We start from the raw sequence: 19,466 nt of genomic DNA on the forward strand, positions 1-19,466 counted from the left end.
TCACTCGTAAGGGAATGTATTGGAAGAAACGGATGCAGACTGCTCCCGATTGATGAAAAGATTCCGTTTTGGCGGCGAAGTCCAGAGCTTCCGACGGCCGGACGGAGCCTCGAGGTAATCATCCCTTGGGTATCCAACGCATATAGCGCCCACTCGACAAGGCAACGTCAACCTCCTTTTCTCTACCCCTTTCTTCTCTTCATCACTGTACGTCGTATTATGCACCTAGACGTCCAGACGTGCCGGCGTATCGATACAAACCTAGACGTGATTTACTCAAACGGATTCTGCGCGGCGGAATACGCGTAAGGGTGCACAAACATGGCGAATCACAAAACCGCTTTCCGGGAGGAAGGTGCGTCCCCTCTTTCTGGCAATACAACGTGCGCTTACATGGCATACACCTCTAGAGAACTCTTATCTTCGTCCGACCAACTCTCAACGCGTGTATACTGAGTCCCACCGGTCATCATATTCCGGTTCCGGAGGCTCACAGATGTCGACCGCTCAAGGGCAGGAAGAGAACGTCGAGGTCGTTGTTGAAGAGGAAGAGGGCGTCGTGGTCCTCACCTTGACGCCCTATTTCTTTAGCAAGCGACATCTTACATGCGGAATACCGGCTGGACCCCCTCCTCGCACAAGTCAGAACTGGCGATCCCGTGAAAAGCTCAAAACTACGAATGCGTGTCTTCTCGTTTGCCTCAACATTGGTGTGGAGCCACCCGACGTAGTCAAGACCTCTCCACATGCACGTCTTGAATGCTGGATAGACCCGTTCAAGCTTCAGCCATCACGAGCGCTAGATCACATTGGCAAGAACTTGCAGCAACAGTTCATGACGTTGAACCCACGCCTGCGCTACAAACCCTGTCTCGATCCAACACACGATGATATCAAGAAGTTCTGCTCAATACTGCGGAAGACCGCAAAGGACGAACGTGCCCTGTTGTACTACAACGGTCATGGCGTTCCGAAGCCTACACCGAGCGGGGAGATCTGGGCGTTCAATGCCAAATACACACAGTACATTCCTGTCGCGCTAGCAGAGTTGCAACAATGGGTTGGCGAGCCTACGATTTTCGTCTGGGACTGCTCCGCTGCTGGAAACGTTGTAACGAACTACCTCCGAGTCTATGAGGAACGCAAGCGGAGTGCAAATGGGCGCGGGTCTAATGAGTCCCTGAAGCAAGATCCGGAGGCGGACGAATCTTTCTATTCCTCAATACACTTGGCCGCGTGCGATGCAAACGAAACATTGCCGATGACCCCCGATCTTCCCGCCGATATCTTCACGTCCTGCCTGACCTCACCAATTGAAATGGCTCTTCGATTCTTCGTCATGCAGAATGTCCTTCCTACTGATGTAACGATGGAGATGGTCGAGTATTTGCCTGGCGATCTGAAGGATCGTCGCTCACCACTTGGCGAACTCAATTGGATCTTCACGTCAATCACGGACACGATTGCATGGACCACATTCTCGCGACAACAGTTCCTTGGCTTGTTCAGGCATGACCTGATGATCGCCGCTTTGTTCCGCAACTTCTTACTCGCTGAGCGAGTCATGAAGCAGTACCAATGCACCCCAACATCCTACCCCCTGCTACCACCAACAAATCATCACCCAATGTGGGAAACTTGGGATCTCGCTGTCGAAGGCTGCCTGGCCCAAATCCCGAGTCTAATGAATGGAATCATCCGGCCGCCTTCACCAGCTGACTTTGACCCGATGATGTCGCCTGAACCTCTGAACCGACACCAGGAACTTCCGGAAAATGCCACCTACCACTACGTGAACTCCCCATTCTTCGCGGAGCATCTTACTGCTTTCGAGGTCTGGTTGCAACGGGGCGGGTCCAACGCACCTTCGTGGGATGAACGTGCGTCGATCGCCAATCCGCACCCTAGACGACCCCCGGAAGAACTTCCCATTCTTCTGCAAGTACTCCTTGCACAGGCTCATCGTCTTCGTGCGCTTGTCCTCTTATCGCAATTCGTCGATCTCGGCCCGTGGGCTGTCGAATATTCACTCGTTATTGGTGTATATCCTTACGCACAGCGGCTCTTGCAATCCCCGTCAAACGAGCTTAAACCTGTTCTTGTCTTTATTTGGGCGCGTATCATCGCCGTGGAGCCTTCCTGCCAAGCGGATCTAGTCAAGGATGGTCTGTACTACTTTGCCCAGATCCTCAATCCCGATGAAGACGATCGATACGTCGATGACAAGGCAAGCGTCATTCCCAACGGACCAGAGCATAGGGCGATGTGTGCGTTCATATGTGCCATGGTCGCGCGAAACTACCCGCAAGGGCAGGAAGCTTGCCTTCGTGAAACAGTCGTGGACAGCTGCTTCGCTCGCTTGGACGAGGAAGACTACCTGACGAAACAATGGTGTCTTCTTTGCATTGCTGCAATTTGGGAGTGCAACGACAATGCCAAGGCCTACGCCGTCACAGAGGACACCATCAGGAAAGTGGTGGATCTGCGCTACGACGACAGTGCTGAAGTGCGGGCTGCTGCTGTCTTTACTATGGGCGTCTTCTTGGGGTGTACAATGGACGAATCGGGACGGCTCCTAGTAGAGCCAGGCATCCCTTCGTTGGGCCGTGAGGGCAAATATGCGGAGAAGGTGGCAGGTGGCGGCTCCGGTGCTGCTATCCCTATGGCGGAGAAGGAACAACGTATCATGGAGATCTCGCTCGCCATTGAGATGCTTCTGGCTGCTAAAGAAGACGCGAGTCCGCTGGTGCGTAAGGAGGCTACCATAATGATAAGTGCTGTCATAAAAGAATGGAGAGGTTGGGCTGTCTTGGCCGCTTGGGTATATTTCGAAGAAGACAGAGCCTGGAGGCTGGGGCAGGTTGATTCCAAGGGCGACAGTCCAATCCGTCAAGCGTTGGACGAGTGGCTGAATGGGGAAGAGATGGACTATGACGAGGATCCAGATATGCCAGAAGAAAAGGAAGCATTACTGCGGAACTTCTCGCTCATCGTGGCTACTTTGTTTGAATTTTCGGTGGATGACAACAAATGTGTCTCCGAACCTGCCTCCAAAGTCATCGACTACATAATCTGCCTTCTTTTCAGGTCACCCTTTTGCTCCCTGCCGTTTTCCACCTTCAATATGCCTTTGCTTCCAATCCCCGAGCATGCGTCGAAGATCTCCAAGGTCCCGCCAATTCAGGTACCGACCAGGGGCAGCCGCATTTCCGCCCTGGTAGGATCTGACGGAAGCAGTATTCATGGCCTGTCTCTCTCACGGTTATCTCCTAATGAGCCATTGCCCGAGCATCCTGAAGAGGACAACGGCATCGTCAGCAATACATTGCGGCGAACTGCTTCTATTGCATCGACCCTGCGGTCGTTGTATACCATGTCTCGGAAGAAGGAACCACAGCCTCAGACAAACGGCAAGAGTAATCATGACCGCGTTGCCACCGCACCCAATACACCCCCGCCGAAGACGGTAAAGCCTCGCCCTTCTTCATTCTACTTCCCTCAATCGCCTGGTGGATCCCCGCCATCATCTGGCGCATCGCCTAGTTCTACTCCTTCACCCAATGAGAATCATCCTCGATCAAGAAATGTGGTCGCGATCATCTCTAGTGTTGTTCAAGATGACATGGAACGGCTGCGGCATCGGCGCCGACAGCAGGAGCCCTATTCACCTGGGGCAAGCTCTCGGAGTCACTCACCGGCAAGCAGTGATCGGTACACGGATGACGATTCTGCCAGTTTTGCTAGTCAGATACGTCTTAGTCCCAATGACGAACTTAAGCATAAGATGCCATTATCGTCACCGTTCTTTGACTGGAGCATGGAATATTACCGAGAGCCGCAGATGAAGGTAATTATTCTGTCAGCTAGGCTGAAGATCGACCTAATCAGACCTTACGTTATAGCGGCCCGAAAACGAAGAACCTGGGAGTGTTCAATACAATGATCAGATGCACCGCAAACTTCGTAACGAACAGATGATAATCAAGGCAGTTCATGAAGCTGAGGACGCGGGTATGTAATCGTGACTGTGCTTCTCGTCCTTGCTGATATCAAGCCAGGTGATCATCCGTGGGACCGTTCCATTAGCTACCTTAATAATCAAGCGGCACCGCTAAATTTGAAGTTCCATCAATTCGAAACGCATATGGGCATGACGAATGAGGCAGATATTATACAGTACGTGTCTTGGAATCCTGCCTGATGTGCGGTTTCCAATGAATCATTTAGCATCTGGGACTGGCAGAATAGAAAACGGCTTACTCGGTTCTCCAATGGCAATCCCAAAGGCACTGGCATTACATCCCTTCATTTTATCAATGAAGACGTTATTGGTATGGTGTTGACCACCTCTTGTATGTGTCATTTTGTTTCTTCTGCTACTTTGTTTGACGTCACTATCAGCTGATGGTGTTGCCCGAATCCATCGCGATTATCACGAACAGAATTCCGTGTCACTGATTAGTGCCTTCCGTGCAGTACCGGATATCATACCTTCGCCTCATGGATCCGGGATTATTTCAGAATGGCAACAAACTTATGGAACCTTAATTGCTGGTGGGGATAGCAACTTCGTTCGTGTCTGGAATTGCGGCAAGGAGGTTATGATATCTGTGAGCAGCGTTGATGTTTCTGTCTGAACCTTGTCTAACTGAACATCACAGAACATTCCAACATCTGAAGCTAGTTGCGTAACCTCACTATCCTTGGATTATGAAAGCGGGACCCAGTTTGTAGCTGGATTCGGGGACGGAACAATGGCCGTGTTCGACTTCCGTCTGAGACCAGAAGATGCAGCTGTTGCGAGCTTTGCACGTCATAGGTCATGGTTGCAGAAAGTTCAATGGAACAGACGTGCATCACGTGAGATTTTATCAGCTAGGTGAGCCCGTCAACTGGTGTAAAACTTCTGGTTTTGATAAGTGTTGTAGCGTGGATGGTGAAGTACGCCTCTGGGATCTCCGCGCCCCTGATTGGTCGGTTGCCGACTGGCGCCTCCATCGCCAGGGATTATCGAGCTTCGCGATGCATGATAATGCACCTGTGTTTGCATCCCTCTCGCAGGTCGCACCGGCTGCGTTCCGCACCCAGACGCTACAAGTTCAAGCGCTATCCGGGACACATGCGACGACGTTGAGCCGACTCGCCGTCCCCACAAATCTATATCAGCCACCCGTCTCCACCAGTCTCAGCCCGTTCATCCCCTTCACCGGCAGTGTCACGTTCCACCGGAACGAGATGATGTATGCCGTTGGCGGAGTGGACGGTACTATTCGGCTGCTTGGACTGAACTCTCCGATGAGGGAAAAGGTAGAGTGGTACGACGAGGGCGAATTCCCGCCATACGTGGACTGGAACACGATTCGATCATGAGTCTCGACGCCCCATGCTCAGATTTCTTGTATTGTGAACGCCTGTGGCGGAGTGTGTTGATGGTGGTGATCTATTTCTTCGTTCTGGACCTCTTTGTGTACATTTTACTCGCTGCATACTTCCTTCCTGTTACTGCTCAGTCCTGGCCCCCCCACCTGCGATTTCTCCCCGGTTTAGTGTTTCTACTCAGTCTCACCCTCGGGTTTCGCCGTGTATGTTATCACCCGTGCAAATTGCTCCTTAGTGTACCCTACCGTTGGGATCCTTCCTCGCAATCTTAGCTAGAAACCTGGCCTAATCAGCCAATGCATATCCTTTTCTCTCACATTCCTGTGTGAACAGTCCCTCCGTGTGTGCCTGCGGCTCTTTGTCGTTCAAATGAATTTCCATTCTCATGCAAAGCTGAGTAACTCGTAATCCGTGCTCGTTTCTATTCCTCGCATTCACCCCAGTACCTATTCCTGTACCTCGACAACCTTCTTCTCCAACTTGAGAGGCTCACCAGTCACGCGCTGCCAAACATCCCTCACATCGGCGACGACAGTCTCGAGGTGGCTCGTGGCGTCGTAAGACCGGGTGATGAAGATCTGGTCCTCGACGCCGGTGGTGGTGGGCGTATAGAGCGGGGAGACCTGGACAAACTTGTCGAAGATAGGGCCGAGGAGGGCGAGTCCTGGCGCAAGTTCTTTCTCGGGCACGGACGTCTCTACTACGGTGGAGACGATAGCGACGTAGACGCCTTGGGCGCAGACACCCTGGTGGTGGGAGAGCAAGGCGATGTAGATATCTGTGGCCATATATGAGAGGTGCAGAAGCAATTGAAGAAAGAACTACGCACCGTTTTGCCGGTTCACCTGGTTCTGCGGGATGATAATCTGCAAGCTGTCGACGTCCTCCGTGCCAGGGATCGGGTGCTTGAGGATACAAATCGCGCGAACAACCATTCCCTCCTCCATGACACGGACTTTTTGTCCCTCTTTCATCTCCCCGGCACCGAAATAGCTCGGGTCGCCGATTACGAGCTTCGCCTTGACTGTCTCCTCACCCGAGCGCACGCCGATGAACTTGCCCGTCGCCGGGTCTGTGAGCACCTCATCCACGTGCTTGTCGAGCATGTACGTGCCTCCGTATACGGCAGAGAGGCGAGAGAACGCCTGAGGGAGCTCGCCGAGGCCATACATGGGGTAGATGTACGGTGACTTGCCGTATCTTGCCATGGACTGTGAGTACTGTACGATCCGCAACACGGTCTCCTTTGCGGGCTGCTCCTTGTACCTACGTGCGGAGAAAGCAACAGCTCAGTCAGCAAGGTGTAAAGTAGAAGCTAGTGAATGTCAGCACGCACTCATCATGTAGGTAGAGCGCCATCGCATGGCCAATGAAGTCCTGTGTTCCGGGCTCGAGGCCGAACTTGGCATACACATCCTTCATGGGGACTTTCTTAAGATCCAGGCCTTGATGTGTGGCCGGGTCGTCCTCCCTCCAATTCTGAACATAAACAAAGAAGTTCCTCGCACGACGTTTCTCGAACAAGCCCATGAGGGGGCTGCGCAGTGCCTCCATCTCCGTGCTGGGCACCTTGTTGACCTTGCCATCGCGGTAGACGTACGAGCCCGAGATCTGCTTGAACTCGAGGTACCGAGTCACATCCGTGTGCACGAGCAGGTCCGTCATCCCACCAGAGGCGAAGATGAACTTGGGAATCTGGTCCAGCGCGTAGTCCCTGTCACGTCCTATGTCGGTGGGTGCGGTGGCGTCTGGCCGGAACTTGCGATAAAGTTGGGTCAGGTTGAGGGATGCTGACTCGCCGCCATAGTAGTCGTTCCGGTCCATGTGGAGCACTTTCTTGCCGTCGACGGAGAGCAGACCTGAGAGGATGCACTCGGTGAGGCCAGTACCGAGAACAATGGCCTGACGATAGGGTCAACAAGAGCGTTATTGAGAACACACTCTGAACCAACATCATACTCTTCATCCATGGTCTATATTGCTAAACGGTAATAAAAGAGAGGTGAAGAGAGAGGCGTAGAACGTAAGGAAAGGTGGTCGCGGACGTCGAAGACGGTGAGGAGCGTTGTGCGCACGACGGGGACGCAGTGCAAGGTGGGGAAAGGCGTGCGACCGTGGCTGTGCTCATTCACGTCAGCATGATGACAGCATTAAGGCACAGCCACTCTAGATTAATTTTGTGAGTCCCTGATACTTTAGGCATACTTTTGTTACTTTTATTCTACTTGATTTTACATTGGAGAATCAGCAATGCCGCCTAAATCAAAGTCAATATTCCGACAACCAGGAGTACAGCACTTCCAACTTGTTCATCGTTCCCAGCGTGACCCGCTCATCAACGACCCTTCTGCTTCAAAGCATGTACTGAAGGGCTTCGAGCGGAGTAATGTCACTCGCAAGGTGCGTTCCATGTTTTCTCGGCTTGTGCCCAGCTGACTCTGTGAACAAACGACAGGGTAAATCAAGAGCAGAGCTGGAGAGCATCCTTGGTGAAGAGGCGACCCACGAGCGGGCAAACGTCGGCGAAGCAGCGCTCTATGAAATCTACTTCGACGACACCGAATATGACTACATGCAGCACCTGCGTCCTATCGGTTCTGCCGAAGAAGGGGTGATCGATTCCGTTCTCCTTGAGGCACCTGCAGCTTCACATACTAAATCGAAGGGCAAGGGCAAGGCGGGGGATCTTGAGCTCCGCTTGCCGGCGGATGCGCTGCCTTCCCAGAAGTTGATGAGCCAGCAGGAAGCGCAGGACTCGCTTCTCTCTGTGCCCCAGGCCCTCACAGGATTTCAGCCGGATATGGACCCACATTTGCGGCAGACACTCGAGGCGCTCGAGGACGACGCGTTTGTCATGCCTGATGCCGAGGAGGAAGGTGAAGATGGAGAGGACTTTTTCGGGGAGCTCCTTGGGGGAGGGGAGGTAGAGGATGGGGAAGAGAGAGAGGAATATGAGTTTGAAGAATGGGGCATGGATGAGCATGGCCAGTCGTTGGAACCTGGGCCTCATGCACAAGAAGGAGAAGAGGTGGACGACCTGACAAGGAGGGTGAAAGCGTTCAAACTTGCTCAGGCAAGAGGGAAGGATGAGCCAGAAGGAGGCTCTGAAGAGGAGGGTTCGAACGAAGAAGTCGAAGAGATCGAGTTATCCGAATCGGAGGTGGACGCTCTCCGCGCCCGGCTTTCTGCCTTCCAACTCACGCACAAGGGCCCAGCGTCTGACGCATGGTCTGACACGGAAAAAGACGACTTCCGCTCCGAGGCGGGGTCCACGCTACCCCCTTTGCCTGTCATCGGGGGAAAGAGAAGGAGGAAGGGCGCCTACTCGGACGCTTCAGGCTTTTCGATGAGCTCCTCATCCGTCTGGAGGAGCAGGGGCCAGCAGTTGGTGGACGACAGGTTTGATGTGGTGGAGAAGGCTTACGAAGAGGGGGCGTCGGACGAGGAGCGCGAAAACGAGGAAGAAGAAGAAGAAGAAGACGGACCCCCGACCCTGGTAAACAGCCGCTCCGACTTCGAAGCCGTCATCGATGGGTTCATGCAACAGTATGAGCAGGTGGGGAACCACGTACGGCCGGCCAGCGAGAAGCTTGACACATTGCGTCGAGCTCTGGCACAGGATCTGAGGCTGACAGATCGGATGGTGCGGAGTGGGGGGGATACGGACGAGGAGATTTTGATGCCTGTGGATGTTGATGAGGTGAAGGACACGTGGGACGTGGAGACAATCCTGTGTGCGTTATCTTTCATGCTTTCATTTTTCATCTTTTAATTTCGTCGTATAGCGACGTACTCGAACTTGGACAACCATCCTCGCGTGATATCTGCGAGAGCCAGCACCGGCTCGGGGGTAAAGCGTATCCGACTGGACACACGTACGGGTCTGCCTACCGTTAACGAAGAAGGCACGGTCGAACCTCGATCACGCCGATCAGCACGGGAGGACCAGCCTTCGTCTGAGAAACGGCAAAAGCTGGCCCCGAAAGTCACTGTGGCTCGGCCGAAGGATGAGTCGAAGGATGAAAAGAAGGCACGGAAGGCTGCTGTCAAGCAGGAGCGACAGGAACGGAGGGTGGAGAAGAAGGCGACCAAGACGGCCTTCTCTACTGAGCGGAAGAGTCAACTCAGGAATGCGCCTGCGCTTTCTGTTTCTGCGGTTGCTATGAAGCTGTGAGTCATGGAGTCTGGAAAGGTTGTCATGTTTTGTGGTCATTGTAATTTATTGCGCATTCTTCATTAATCTACGTCAGAACGGATGATAACATATGGTCATATGATGCACGGATATAAATGATGGTTCTACAAAAGTGCTCGTGAGTTGTTCATACAGCAAGTCATTCGTGAAGAAGTGAGAAAAATGTGGAGAAATAGAGAGGACCGTTCGCTAATGCCCGCCGGGGGATTGAAAGAAAACAAACTAGGAGGCATCCTGTTTGCCGTCTATATCTTCATTGCCATTTGGATCAGGCTGGTCTTCCCTCTTCATCCATCGATCAGGAACCTGCCCCATGTTAGGAGCTATGTTAGAAGTTAGGGGAGATACAAACTCACCATCATAAGATAACGTTCCATGGCAGACAGGAATCGTGTCTTGTATTGTCGTGGCGTCACAATAGTTGGCTCGCCCTTTGCACCGCCAAGGAAGGTGGATTCCTTGACCCAGCTCTCCAACTTCTTGTCCCACGTGTACGTCCGGATATAATCTAAACAGACCGTTAATCATGGATTGGATGGGGTGAGGCGAGGCCACATACCGACAATGCCAACAACCAGTTCATTCCGATCACGATCGACGCCTACCAGGAGAGAGTAATCCATAACGTTCAGATCGCAAAGGAATGTGGTGTCATTCCACAGCGCTGCCCGTAACATGCATTTAGTATGTTCTCGGATATACCATGGCGTTAGATGAGCACTTTGCACGAGGTTCTCATCCAGCAGAACCTCGTTTAGCTTGCCAGTAGACTGAATGAGACGGTTCCTCATCGACCCTTTCAAATCGTATATTTTGGAGAACCGCCGCTCATAGAAGACATTCTCCATGACAAGCAAGTTGAGGCGCATGATTTTGCCTGTGTTGGGATTCTTGTAGCCGACCTTGTAAAACCCAAATACTTTGGCAAGAACGGAGGGTTTCTATTGCATACCAGTTACTCTCCGGGTCCACAACGAACGAGCTCTCATACCTTCATAGAGAAAACATTAGACATATATTCGAAGTACTTCGGGGCAAATTTCGTCATTGCTGTTAATTCGGGCCGAGAAAGCTCTTTTGCAATAAAGCGATCATCGCGAGTTTTCAAGAATGCCGAGCCTGACTTCCCACCAGTCGCATCCCACTTCAGACACCGGGCGAGAGATTCCACAAAGCTAGTTTCACACCCACAACTCCGCCGCAATGCATCAAACTGTTCTGCAAAGAAAACACGACAGAAGATACTTGTTGCACCGCTCTCGAAGACTGGGGGCAAGAGTGAAATCAACGGCGAGTTCTAGGGTAAGTCATAATACGTACTTTGGTTGCTGTGAATGGCTGTCTGTTGCTTTAGCACATCTTCCACATTCGGAATTAGGTCTTCAGGGTTGATCATACCCCAGGAAGTATCGTGATCGGGGATATGATGAGCTTCTTCAGGGACATAGCCATCGAATTTAGCAGGCAATTTGGCTTTCTGAGATAGCTTGATTTGCTCCTGGTAATCCTTGGTGCTAAGGACATGTTCTCAGTCAACTCGTTTTGTGAAAAGAACTGAACTGACCTGAGAGCGAACGAGATGATAGATGTGGGCTCATCCTCCCGAATAATGATGGTGGAGTCGGCAAAAATGTGTTCCAGAGATGATCTTGGGAAATGTATGAGCACTAAGATACAACAAATATAAATCAACACACGAGGGATAATCGAGGGGTGGCCAATCGCCTGGCCTTGATCCAGGCCATAGTCCCATAGCAGCATTAATAGTCTTGAGCAGCGACGGATGCTTTTCCGCGCTCGATACGAGATCGGCTTCGGAGATCTGGGTTGACACGGACTGCGTAATAGAAGGTGCAGGTTCAGGGGATGTCGGAGATGATGTCTGAGAGGGTCCAGGCGACGGAGGGATGTCTTGTACAGAAGCATTCATGGCACAAATAATCGGATTCTCAGCTGGGAGCACAGTTGAAGCGAAAGGCGTCGCCACTTTTTTTGGTGATGCCGCCTGCGTTTGTATCACGGGTACCGGCATGGGACCGACTTCCGACGGAGCTGCTGTTGCGTCCTCCTCGCCGTCATCTTCGTCATCAGCCTCGGAATCTGAGCTTTCGCTGTCAGATTCATCTCGAATGGCGTCTTTCACATTGTCGAAGACCTGAATTTTGGCCTGGGTAGTTGCAAGTGGTCGTGCGCGACGAAATCGAAGATTGCTGACTCGTCTCGCAGCTCTGTCAGCATCTTTCGCGAGACGCTCATACTGCTTGGTCAGAGACGAGACTTTGTTGGAGAGAGGTCCTGTGACGCGCCGCGCTCCGGCCCGGAATGCGTTCAGAGATGACATGGATGGCTTATTGGACAACGATCGTTCATGTGCTCGAAGAGGTGTTTTTCCTTTGCTCGTAGTAGGGCGGCCACCTAGAGATAGTGCTGCGGGTGGATTTGCTCTGAAAGAACCACTCGCCTGTCTCAGGAAGGTTGGCCGTGATGGACCTGGAATCTTTGATCCTGTCCCGGATTCCAGATATCTTGGGCCGACATTAGCAGCATAACTCCGTTCAAAGTCTGATGTCAATCCGCTGTCCCGCTTCTTTGGCTTGTTAACCTTTGCACGATTTTTTCGCCTCAACTTCGCTCGCGGATCCGCACCTCTGCCTCTAGGAGCATCCGAAGTGTCCCCTTCATCGTTTGGTTTGATGTAAGCTGATGGAGGAACCGAATCAGGCACTGGCTCTTCTGCCTCCTGAAATCGTTTGACCAGATCAGCCATTTTGGGATTGAGCTTCATTCGGCGGGGAAGTCGGGAGACAAACTGCGATTGTTCTTTCTGAACAACAGAATCCTCTGTTTTCGTCTCCATATGTGCTACACTGATGCTATTGCTTGGTCTAAGGGTATTTGTCGGTGCTTCAATGGTGGAGTCGCTGTCATGATCCGACTGATCCTCCGAGGTTGAAGGTGACGCTCGCTGAGATTCGGGGGCAATCTCCACAGTCTGCGGCGTAGGAGTCGCTTCTGCGGCGTCGAAAGAGGCTTGACTGAAGGCTGTCAAGGCTGGTGTAGGGGTTTCGGCTGAGTTACGAGATGACGACGTCATGCTACCATCGGACGCCGTGGGCAATGGATCTGCAGATGTGACGGAGTTTGTATCTGACTCTGAAACATCGGAAGGCATAGTTTCGGTAATATCGGAAGGCATGGGAGAGACCAATCCAGACGACGCAATAGAGCCTTTCTCATCCAATTCTACAACAGACACTTGAGGAAGACGATCTGTACCCAGATCCTGATTGGCGAACAGTCTGCGAAGCTGAGAAGCGGTAGCCCGACGAATAATGTCTCTTTCTGTTGCAATAAAATTGCGCTCATATTCGGCAAACTTCTGATCCCATTGAAGAACTTTAGCTTGCAAGCAAGTCCTCACCTCGCTGAAAGCCATTGTGTCTGTCATAGCCGACTTGTCGTATACCTTTCGTGTCATGGCCAATACCTCGTGACGATCAGCTTCGGCTTGCACAAGCAATTCAGGTGTAAGACTCTGCAGCTTTGCCATCTTTTCAAGCTTTTCTTGACCCTGACATTGCAATTCAGTCAAACTTATAGTGTGGATGCGCCGAACAACAGAATCCCAAAATGCTGACTGCTTGTCGAGAATGCTCGCGTAATCCGCGTTTTTTAGTTCCACCAAGGTTTCGGGTCGAATGCGTGTATTCAGTGGAGGAAACACGGCCTCACTAAGGGTCACTGGCGTTGCCTGAAAGCGCACGGCAACATGGCGCCACCAGAAGTACCTGACATGATGTTGATAAACGTTGTGGAAACATGCAATGCCCGAGAGCGGCACGACTTCCGCCGGATAGAAGAAAAGCTCCAAGTACTTGGCAAATGAGTATCTCCAAGATTCTTCGGTAAGTGGAATAAATGGCGTCGATAACTTGCAGGATTGGCAATAGCTCCAGGTGATCATACGGTCGGGCTGCTCTAATATCGCCGCAGCGGGGCCTTTCCATGTGTCACGGTCGTTCATTTGCTCGATTGTAATCACCACGCGGCTTTCGTTATGCACGTAGATGGTGCCATGGCCCAGCATAGGCTTTTCGCATGTTTTTTCTGTGCAGCGATCGTTTATCGAGTTAACGGCTCTCTCGATATACTGACCGAGAGTGACGTCATCCTGTCCATAGAAATGGTACGTATCCAGTTTGGGAGGTCCGCAAGACTTGCATAGATCCATTGAGGTGATAGGCACGATAGACTTCAACATGGTGATCTTTTGGTACTGGTCCAAGCGAAAGTCATCAGCATTCCTGTTGATGTACCAGAACCACATCTTTCGATATTCCTCGATGTCAAATCGGGCGGTTTCTAGGGCACTCTGTAGAGCAATCTCGGAGGGCTGTTTGACATTCACTGGCTGGTCGGCTGCGGCAGCTTTCATAAAGGAGGAGATCGTTTTCTCCGAAAGGAAGCTGGATGGCAAGGCGGACACAGGCGGAGGCAGCTGGTCGAAATAACCAAGTTGTTCATCGAGGTTCTTCAGTGCCGCCGCATCTCCAGGAGTAGGGGTCTTGGGCAGATCGATGGCCCCGATTTTCGGAGAGACAGCGGCGCTTTCAATCCGATGAATGAGGTCCTTCCGTTCTCCAACAAGTATCTGTTTGGCCTCGTGTCTTTCCCAATCTCCTTTCAGAAGCTGCCATTTCTCATCGAGCTCCAGCATATGTCGTACGGGGTAAGGGGCTGGGAAGCGAAGGGTAGCTGAGACTGACAAGAACGTCGTACGATATGTTTCGGCTACCTCTCGAATCCGCAACGAAAGTGCTTGAAGCGGGTCATGGTCGTCGTGGTTCGACTCGGGACCAGTGTCACCATCTTCCTTGAGCCGTGTCAACGCTACAGGAAGCAAAGAAGCTTCTGGTGAGAGCTGAGGCATGCTCAGCAATAGGTCTCTCCACAAAAACGTCTCCATTTTCAAATTGCGGACCGTGAGGACCATGAGTTTGGCGATTGCTTTAATCTTGGTTAAGACGTCTAGAGACCCGCCGCGGACGGCAAGAGTAACGCCATACTCGCGATGGCACCCTTCGAATCGCATGTATGACTTTCGTCGTCCTGGTATCAGCTCATGTTCAAAAGTTTGGACACGGAAGCGACCAGCGTGTCCCAGACGGGGCTCGAGGGCCAAGCGATCGATAGAAGAGATAATATCGGCCTGTGTTGCACGAGCAACTGCGGCGATCGCAGACGGCTTGACGGTCCTTCCAACGGCAATGTTCCTTGCCAGCAGCATTTCAAGCGCAATACGCGAGACAGAACGCTCCACCAAAACGATATGCGGTCGGAGTGCTGCAACACGGCTGACAAGGTTGGCCAGGTATTCGCGTTCTTGTGCCAACAGAGGCTCGAGCGGCATGAACTGGCCCTCGACACGTTGGTATTCGAAGGGAAAGGTAACAAGCATGACCCTAGGTCCTTTCATTGATCGCGACATATTCTTGTGAGCAACATTCTTGGTGATCATGACACCGTCGATGCATTCCGAGTCTTTTGGAGCACCGCCAGGGATCCGTTTGATCTTCACCCAGTCGCGAGGATCGATAGAATCACCAACTCGAGGATTTCCAAACGGGGTTGTGGATAATTTGAGTCCTAAGATGACGAGGGTACTCTCCCATTCACCAACGTCGTTTATGTTGCCACGCCTCAATTCCTGTCGTAAAATGATGCGTAAATGCTGCATGGAGACCGCGTTCAGCTCGGCGGCGTAAGCACTCGATTCTCGTCGGGTTCGCCAACCTGCCTCGAAGTCCGGAAGTCTGCTCTGGACCCGACTGCGCATGCCACTCCGAGGCCAATTCATCATTTCGGGATCAACAAGCGACGCGGTAGACAAGGTTGCCATTCGCCCCATGCCGCCCATGCGAGGACTGTCACCGCCACTCCATGGAGGGCTGCCGGGGAAAGCCACACCTTCTGCACTTCCAATAGTCGGGAACGCTACGCTCGATCTGCCAGTCATAGTGTTCAAGTTCGTGAAATCCGGTACAGGAATAGTTTCGGATCCTTCAGACTGGGGTGGTGTTGATATATCGACCCCACTGGGCACGTGGGACAAGTCTGGCGAAGTATCGGGTTGGTCGGGCCGAGGCGATGGAGATGTGACCCCCGATATGTACTTCTCTAGTTCCGGATTTTTGTAATCATCTGCATCATCGAAGCCACGTCGGAAGGGTGGAGCCACAGGCTCACCGTCCGGTTCCCAGCCCTCCCAACCAGCATAATAACCGTCACCATTCATTCCACCAATCAGTCCGATCTCGTTCGTCGCGGGATCTACAACGTCTGGCGGGGTAATGGGTTGTCGGCTGCCATCCGATAGTTTACGACCGCGTCCATCACGTTCCGCAATAGACGTCAAATACGGGACATCGAGAACAGAGTGGTTGTGAAATGTTGGGAGAGATGGCGTGAGAGAGGATATAGATCGACGATCGTCATCGTCCGAATGTGCATTTTCCTCTTCGATCATGCGCATACATAGGTTGCATACACGAACAGAACCCTCGGCGTTGAATCGTGATGCTTTGATAAGATTGGAAGCGCAGCGAGAACAGAAGATTTGACCTGGGTATACTCAATGAGATAGATGAAATACAAAAGTCTCACAATGGACGCACCGCATATACGACAATGATGTTTCCTCCTCCATGTGGTGAACACGCTCTTGCAGTCATAACACTCCTTGCAATGCTCGTCCTCCATCCAATACTTCTTGCTCAACCCTTCGCCTCTGATCCGCCGGATGGCTTTGCTCACGCTTTCCGTCCTCCTCAACCCACCTCCGTTGGTGCCAACACTTGCAACGGTCCTCGCATCGTCTGGTAAAGGAAACCCTGGAATAGACGTCATGTTCGCCTCCACAGGGTAAGGATAGAGGGAGGTTGTTGAAGGCGGCGAGGCCATCGCTTGTGGCAGATGATGGTGGGAATGCCCATGAGTATGAATTCGCGCTGGACCAGCGGTTGCGAGCACGTTCGACGTCTCGACAGAGGAGGTTACAGGGGTAAGGGATACAAGTGGGGGCAACGGATTCGCCTGTATAATTGGAAAGGCTCGCATGCTGGCTGTAGGTGACTTTGCTCGAGAAGGGTGAGAAAGGGGTGGACTTGTAACCCGGGGAGGGTTAGGCGGGGCGGGGTTCGGCATGATAGGCGCCGGTCGTGCTGATGGTGAACGCACTTGTCGAGGATCCGCCAGATTAGTCATTGTCGAACTGCCCGACGGAATAGAAGGTAGCGCCGGTGTTGATGGAGGCGCAGGGCTAGCAGTTCCAAGGGAGGGCACGAAGGCTTCCTTGACCTTGTTCATCAGCCTCGACACGATCTGGTAGGATGTGTAATCTTGCTCTTCCTCAAACGGGTTCGACGTTGTGAGCGACATCGCGTCATGGTCGTCAGTGGTTCGGTGAGATCTGGCATATGTCGAGGTCGCTGCCAAAGATGCCGTGTCGGACACGGGCTGAACGGCCTGCATGTTGTCAGATCAGTCGTCGATGGTTGTGGGTATATGATGAGGAGATGAGTTGTCAGCCAGCCAAGCAGCCTGTGACCTGCACCTTTACAGCAAGGGACAGACTCTGTCTGAGACGCGCAAGGGCGTTCACGTGCATCTACCTCGTCATTATCCCCCTTGCGCTTCGACCACAACAGCAAGTATTTAATTTACAATTTATTTGTCTGATTATAATTAGAAATGGGAGAGATCATTGTACGAATGCATTAGAGGTTGTATATAAGGGAGTTTTCTTCGAAAAGCACCCACCGTCTAGAGCATCTGGTGAATCGGGCCTCTACATTGGGTACCAACTCCACACGGGCCCTTATGGAAGCCAAAGACCGGCCGCCAACCTCGGGACGTCCCCAAACCATCTCAGCAGGGTACGACCATGTCTGAACCTGTGAGTGTTGTGATCATTGGCGGTGGGCAGCGGGGCAAGGTAAGCTGAAATCATACCAGCTTGAGACTTTTCCGACAGCTAATCAGCATGCAGGCTTACGGCAGGTACGCCATCGCATATCCACATCTATGCAAGATAGCTGCCATTGCCGAGCCACGCCCGCGCACACGAGAGTTTGCCATCAAGCAATACCAGCTGCCTGAGAGCGGTGTCTTTGCAACATGGCAAGATCTGCATGCTGCCTCAGCCCGGTCGGTCGCTGAGACCGGGAAACCTCTGGCGGACGCGATCTGCGTCTGCGTCCAAGACCAGATGCACGTCGAGGTCGTCGAAGCGTTTGCGGGGCACGGGTATCATATTCTGTGTGAGAAACCCTTGGCTACGACCGCGGAAGAGTGTATTCGGATCGCAGAGGTTGCGAAGAAAGCGGGCTGCATTTTCGGGGTTGGGCATGGTATGTACCCACAACTTACTTTCGCGGTGGTTTAATGACAACTATGCAGTGATGCGGTATTCACCTTACAACAAAGCGGTGATCGATGTCATCCGTTCTGGCCAACTGGGTAAGCCTGTCAACATCGTCCACGTCGAACCGGTGAGTATATGCGCTTGAGTCAATCACAGATCGCTGAATGGTCACGGATAGGTTGGGTACTTTCACTTTGCACATTCATTCGTTAGAGGCAACTGGAACAACGAGAAGACTAGTTCATTCTCGTTGTTGACCAAGAGCTGCCAGTATGTGTACGATATCTTGTGCTTTTGCCCAGGTACTGACCTGGAACACAGCGACCTCGACATTCTCTGCCATTACCTGAACCCAGAAACCCCGAAGCGTGTATCATCATTCGGCTCGCTCACGCATTTCAGGAAAGAAGCAAAGCCAACAGCAGCAGGTGACGCTACCAAGTGCCTAGAATGCGCGGACGAGCAGAACTGCGCATACAGCGCGAAGAAAAGTGCGTGCAATGCTGCAACGCAATCTGGCTGTGATCGCTGACTATCGGCGCAGTTTATGTGGACCCCGTTAGCAAAGGTAGCGTCGGTTGGCCTGCTGCGACTATCACGGATGGTGTGCCCGATATTGAAAGCATCACCGAGGCCATGAAGGGGCCATACGGGACATGCGTATACGAGAGCGGAAATAACGTGTGCGATCACCAAGTGAGCCACCTTCCCACCTTCCTTGCTGGCGCTGACGATGGATAGGTCGTCAACCTCGAGTACAGCGACGGGTCAACCTGCAGTTTCACGATGGTCGCGTTTACGGAAGAGATCTGCGCGCGCCAGACCCGGATCCACTTTACCCACGGCCAGCTAGTTGGTGACATGAGCTCTTTCACGATTCACGATTTCCGCACTGGAAACGTGAGCACCGTTGCGCCCAAGCCTGAGGATCAGAGCGGCCATGGTGGTGGCGACTGGGGACTGATGGGTAACTTTGTTCGTGCGGTTAAGGAGAAGAATCAGGAGATTTTAGGAACCACCGTGGACGAGATTTTGAAGAGTCACTTGACGGTGTTTGCCGCAGAGAAGAGCAGGCGTGATGGGGTGGTGATAGATGTGGAGCAGTATGAGAAAGAGGTTAGAGAGGGGATGAAGTTGTGGGACTAGGTGTAGTTAGAATGAGGTCTCGTTCTTTCAGTGTACCAACCATGTTGTGATATCATTGTACAAACTGAATGAAGTTTCTCTGTATTACCACATGTTCCCGCCCACCATCTTCAAGTCCGAGTTTGTGCAATACACAGCATCCGCATCGTTCACCTTCACGACCGCCCACCGGCTATTCTCAGGATCCCAATGAAAGATACGCTTGATCCCTGCCCAGCGGCACCACTCGACGCACCTCCAGCAGGGGCTCGCGGGTCCTACGCGTCCCGTACGCGTGGTACGTGCAACGTAGAGATCCGCGCCGTTGATGCGTGCGTCACGCCT

General features: G+C 52.4%; 5 protein-coding genes across 5 annotated transcripts; 3 read left to right on the forward strand and 2 right to left on the reverse strand.

Moving 5' to 3' along the window:
• Positions 1-142: 142 nt before the first annotated feature.
• DACRYDRAFT_23572 (uncharacterized protein) lies at positions 143-5,687 on the forward strand. Its single transcript, XM_040773289.1, has 8 exons — positions 143-355; positions 411-3,847; positions 3,903-4,011; positions 4,059-4,176; positions 4,228-4,352; positions 4,402-4,610; positions 4,662-4,879; positions 4,929-5,687. The coding sequence occupies exons 1-8, from the start codon at positions 322-324 to the stop codon at positions 5,368-5,370; spliced, it is 4,692 nt and encodes a 1,563-aa protein (XP_040626945.1). The 5' UTR covers positions 143-321; the 3' UTR covers positions 5,371-5,687.
• Positions 5,688-5,746: 59 nt separating this feature from the next.
• DACRYDRAFT_23573 (rab GDP-dissociation inhibitor) lies at positions 5,747-7,422 on the reverse strand. The gene is made up of 4 exons (XM_040773290.1): positions 7,332-7,422; positions 6,716-7,281; positions 6,209-6,645; positions 5,747-6,157 (listed from the first exon to the last, which is right to left on the reverse strand). Exons 1-4 carry the CDS (start codon positions 7,347-7,349, stop codon positions 5,826-5,828), a joined length of 1,353 nt encoding a protein of 450 aa, XP_040626946.1. The 5' UTR covers positions 7,350-7,422; the 3' UTR covers positions 5,747-5,825.
• A 207-nt stretch (positions 7,423-7,629) lies between these two features.
• Positions 7,630-9,642, forward strand: DACRYDRAFT_101121 (Low temperature viability protein; the record flags this gene model as incomplete). The annotated part of the gene is made up of 3 exons (XM_040767521.1): positions 7,630-7,779; positions 7,835-9,113; positions 9,165-9,642. The coding sequence occupies 3 exons, from the start codon at positions 7,630-7,632 to the stop codon at positions 9,551-9,553; spliced, it is 1,818 nt and encodes a 605-aa protein (XP_040626947.1). The 3' UTR covers positions 9,554-9,642.
• DACRYDRAFT_117647 (uncharacterized protein) lies at positions 9,618-17,104 on the reverse strand (the record flags this gene model as incomplete). Its single annotated transcript, XM_040770426.1, has 8 exons — positions 9,618-9,880; positions 9,931-10,082; positions 10,134-10,515; positions 10,566-10,840; positions 10,895-11,088; positions 11,139-11,222; positions 11,272-16,195; positions 16,249-17,104. The coding sequence occupies 8 exons, from the start codon at positions 17,102-17,104 to the stop codon at positions 9,797-9,799; spliced, it is 6,951 nt and encodes a 2,316-aa protein (XP_040626948.1). The 3' UTR covers positions 9,618-9,796.
• A 378-nt stretch (positions 17,105-17,482) lies between these two features.
• On the forward strand, positions 17,483-19,195 carry DACRYDRAFT_95831 (NADP-binding protein). Its single transcript, XM_040777322.1, has 7 exons — positions 17,483-17,567; positions 17,622-17,982; positions 18,032-18,123; positions 18,175-18,266; positions 18,318-18,487; positions 18,541-18,692; positions 18,738-19,195. The coding sequence occupies exons 1-7, from the start codon at positions 17,517-17,519 to the stop codon at positions 19,140-19,142; spliced, it is 1,323 nt and encodes a 440-aa protein (XP_040626949.1). The 5' UTR covers positions 17,483-17,516; the 3' UTR covers positions 19,143-19,195.
• The last annotated feature ends 271 nt before the right edge of the window (positions 19,196-19,466 follow it).

This window comes from Dacryopinax primogenitus (genome assembly GCF_000292625.1).
Source record: "Dacryopinax primogenitus strain DJM-731 SS1 chromosome Unknown DACRYscaffold_14, whole genome shotgun sequence".
NCBI lineage: Eukaryota > Fungi > Basidiomycota > Dacrymycetes > Dacrymycetales > Dacrymycetaceae > Dacryopinax > Dacryopinax primogenitus.

What these genes read in the sequence shown, in the direction of transcription:
- DACRYDRAFT_23572 (XM_040773289.1), top strand. Translation starts at nt 322, where the DNA reads ATGGCGAATCACAAAACCGCTTTCCGGGAGGAAG. An exon ending in ACCGAGAGCCGCAGATGAAG is followed by an intron (nt 3,848 to 3,902) that starts GTAATTATTCTG and finishes CTTACGTTATAG; the next exon opens with CGGCCCGAAAACGAAGAACC. An exon ending in CGTGAGATTTTATCAGCTAG is followed by an intron (nt 4,880 to 4,928) that starts GTGAGCCCGTCA and finishes TAAGTGTTGTAG; the next exon opens with CGTGGATGGTGAAGTACGCC.
- DACRYDRAFT_23573 (XM_040773290.1), bottom strand. An exon ending in GCGCTCTACCTACATGATGA is followed by an intron (nt 6,646 to 6,715) that starts GTGCGTGCTGAC and finishes CTCCGCACGTAG; the next exon opens with GTACAAGGAGCAGCCCGCAA. An exon ending in CCAGGTGAACCGGCAAAACG is followed by an intron (nt 6,158 to 6,208) that starts GTGCGTAGTTCT and finishes ATATGGCCACAG; the next exon opens with ATATCTACATCGCCTTGCTC.
- DACRYDRAFT_95831 (XM_040777322.1), top strand. Translation starts at nt 17,517, where the DNA reads ATGTCTGAACCTGTGAGTGTTGTGATCATTGGCGGTGGGCAGCGGGGC. An exon ending in CATTTTCGGGGTTGGGCATG is followed by an intron (nt 17,983 to 18,031) that starts GTATGTACCCAC and finishes ACAACTATGCAG; the next exon opens with TGATGCGGTATTCACCTTAC. An exon ending in ACATCGTCCACGTCGAACCG is followed by an intron (nt 18,124 to 18,174) that starts GTGAGTATATGC and finishes GGTCACGGATAG; the next exon opens with GTTGGGTACTTTCACTTTGC.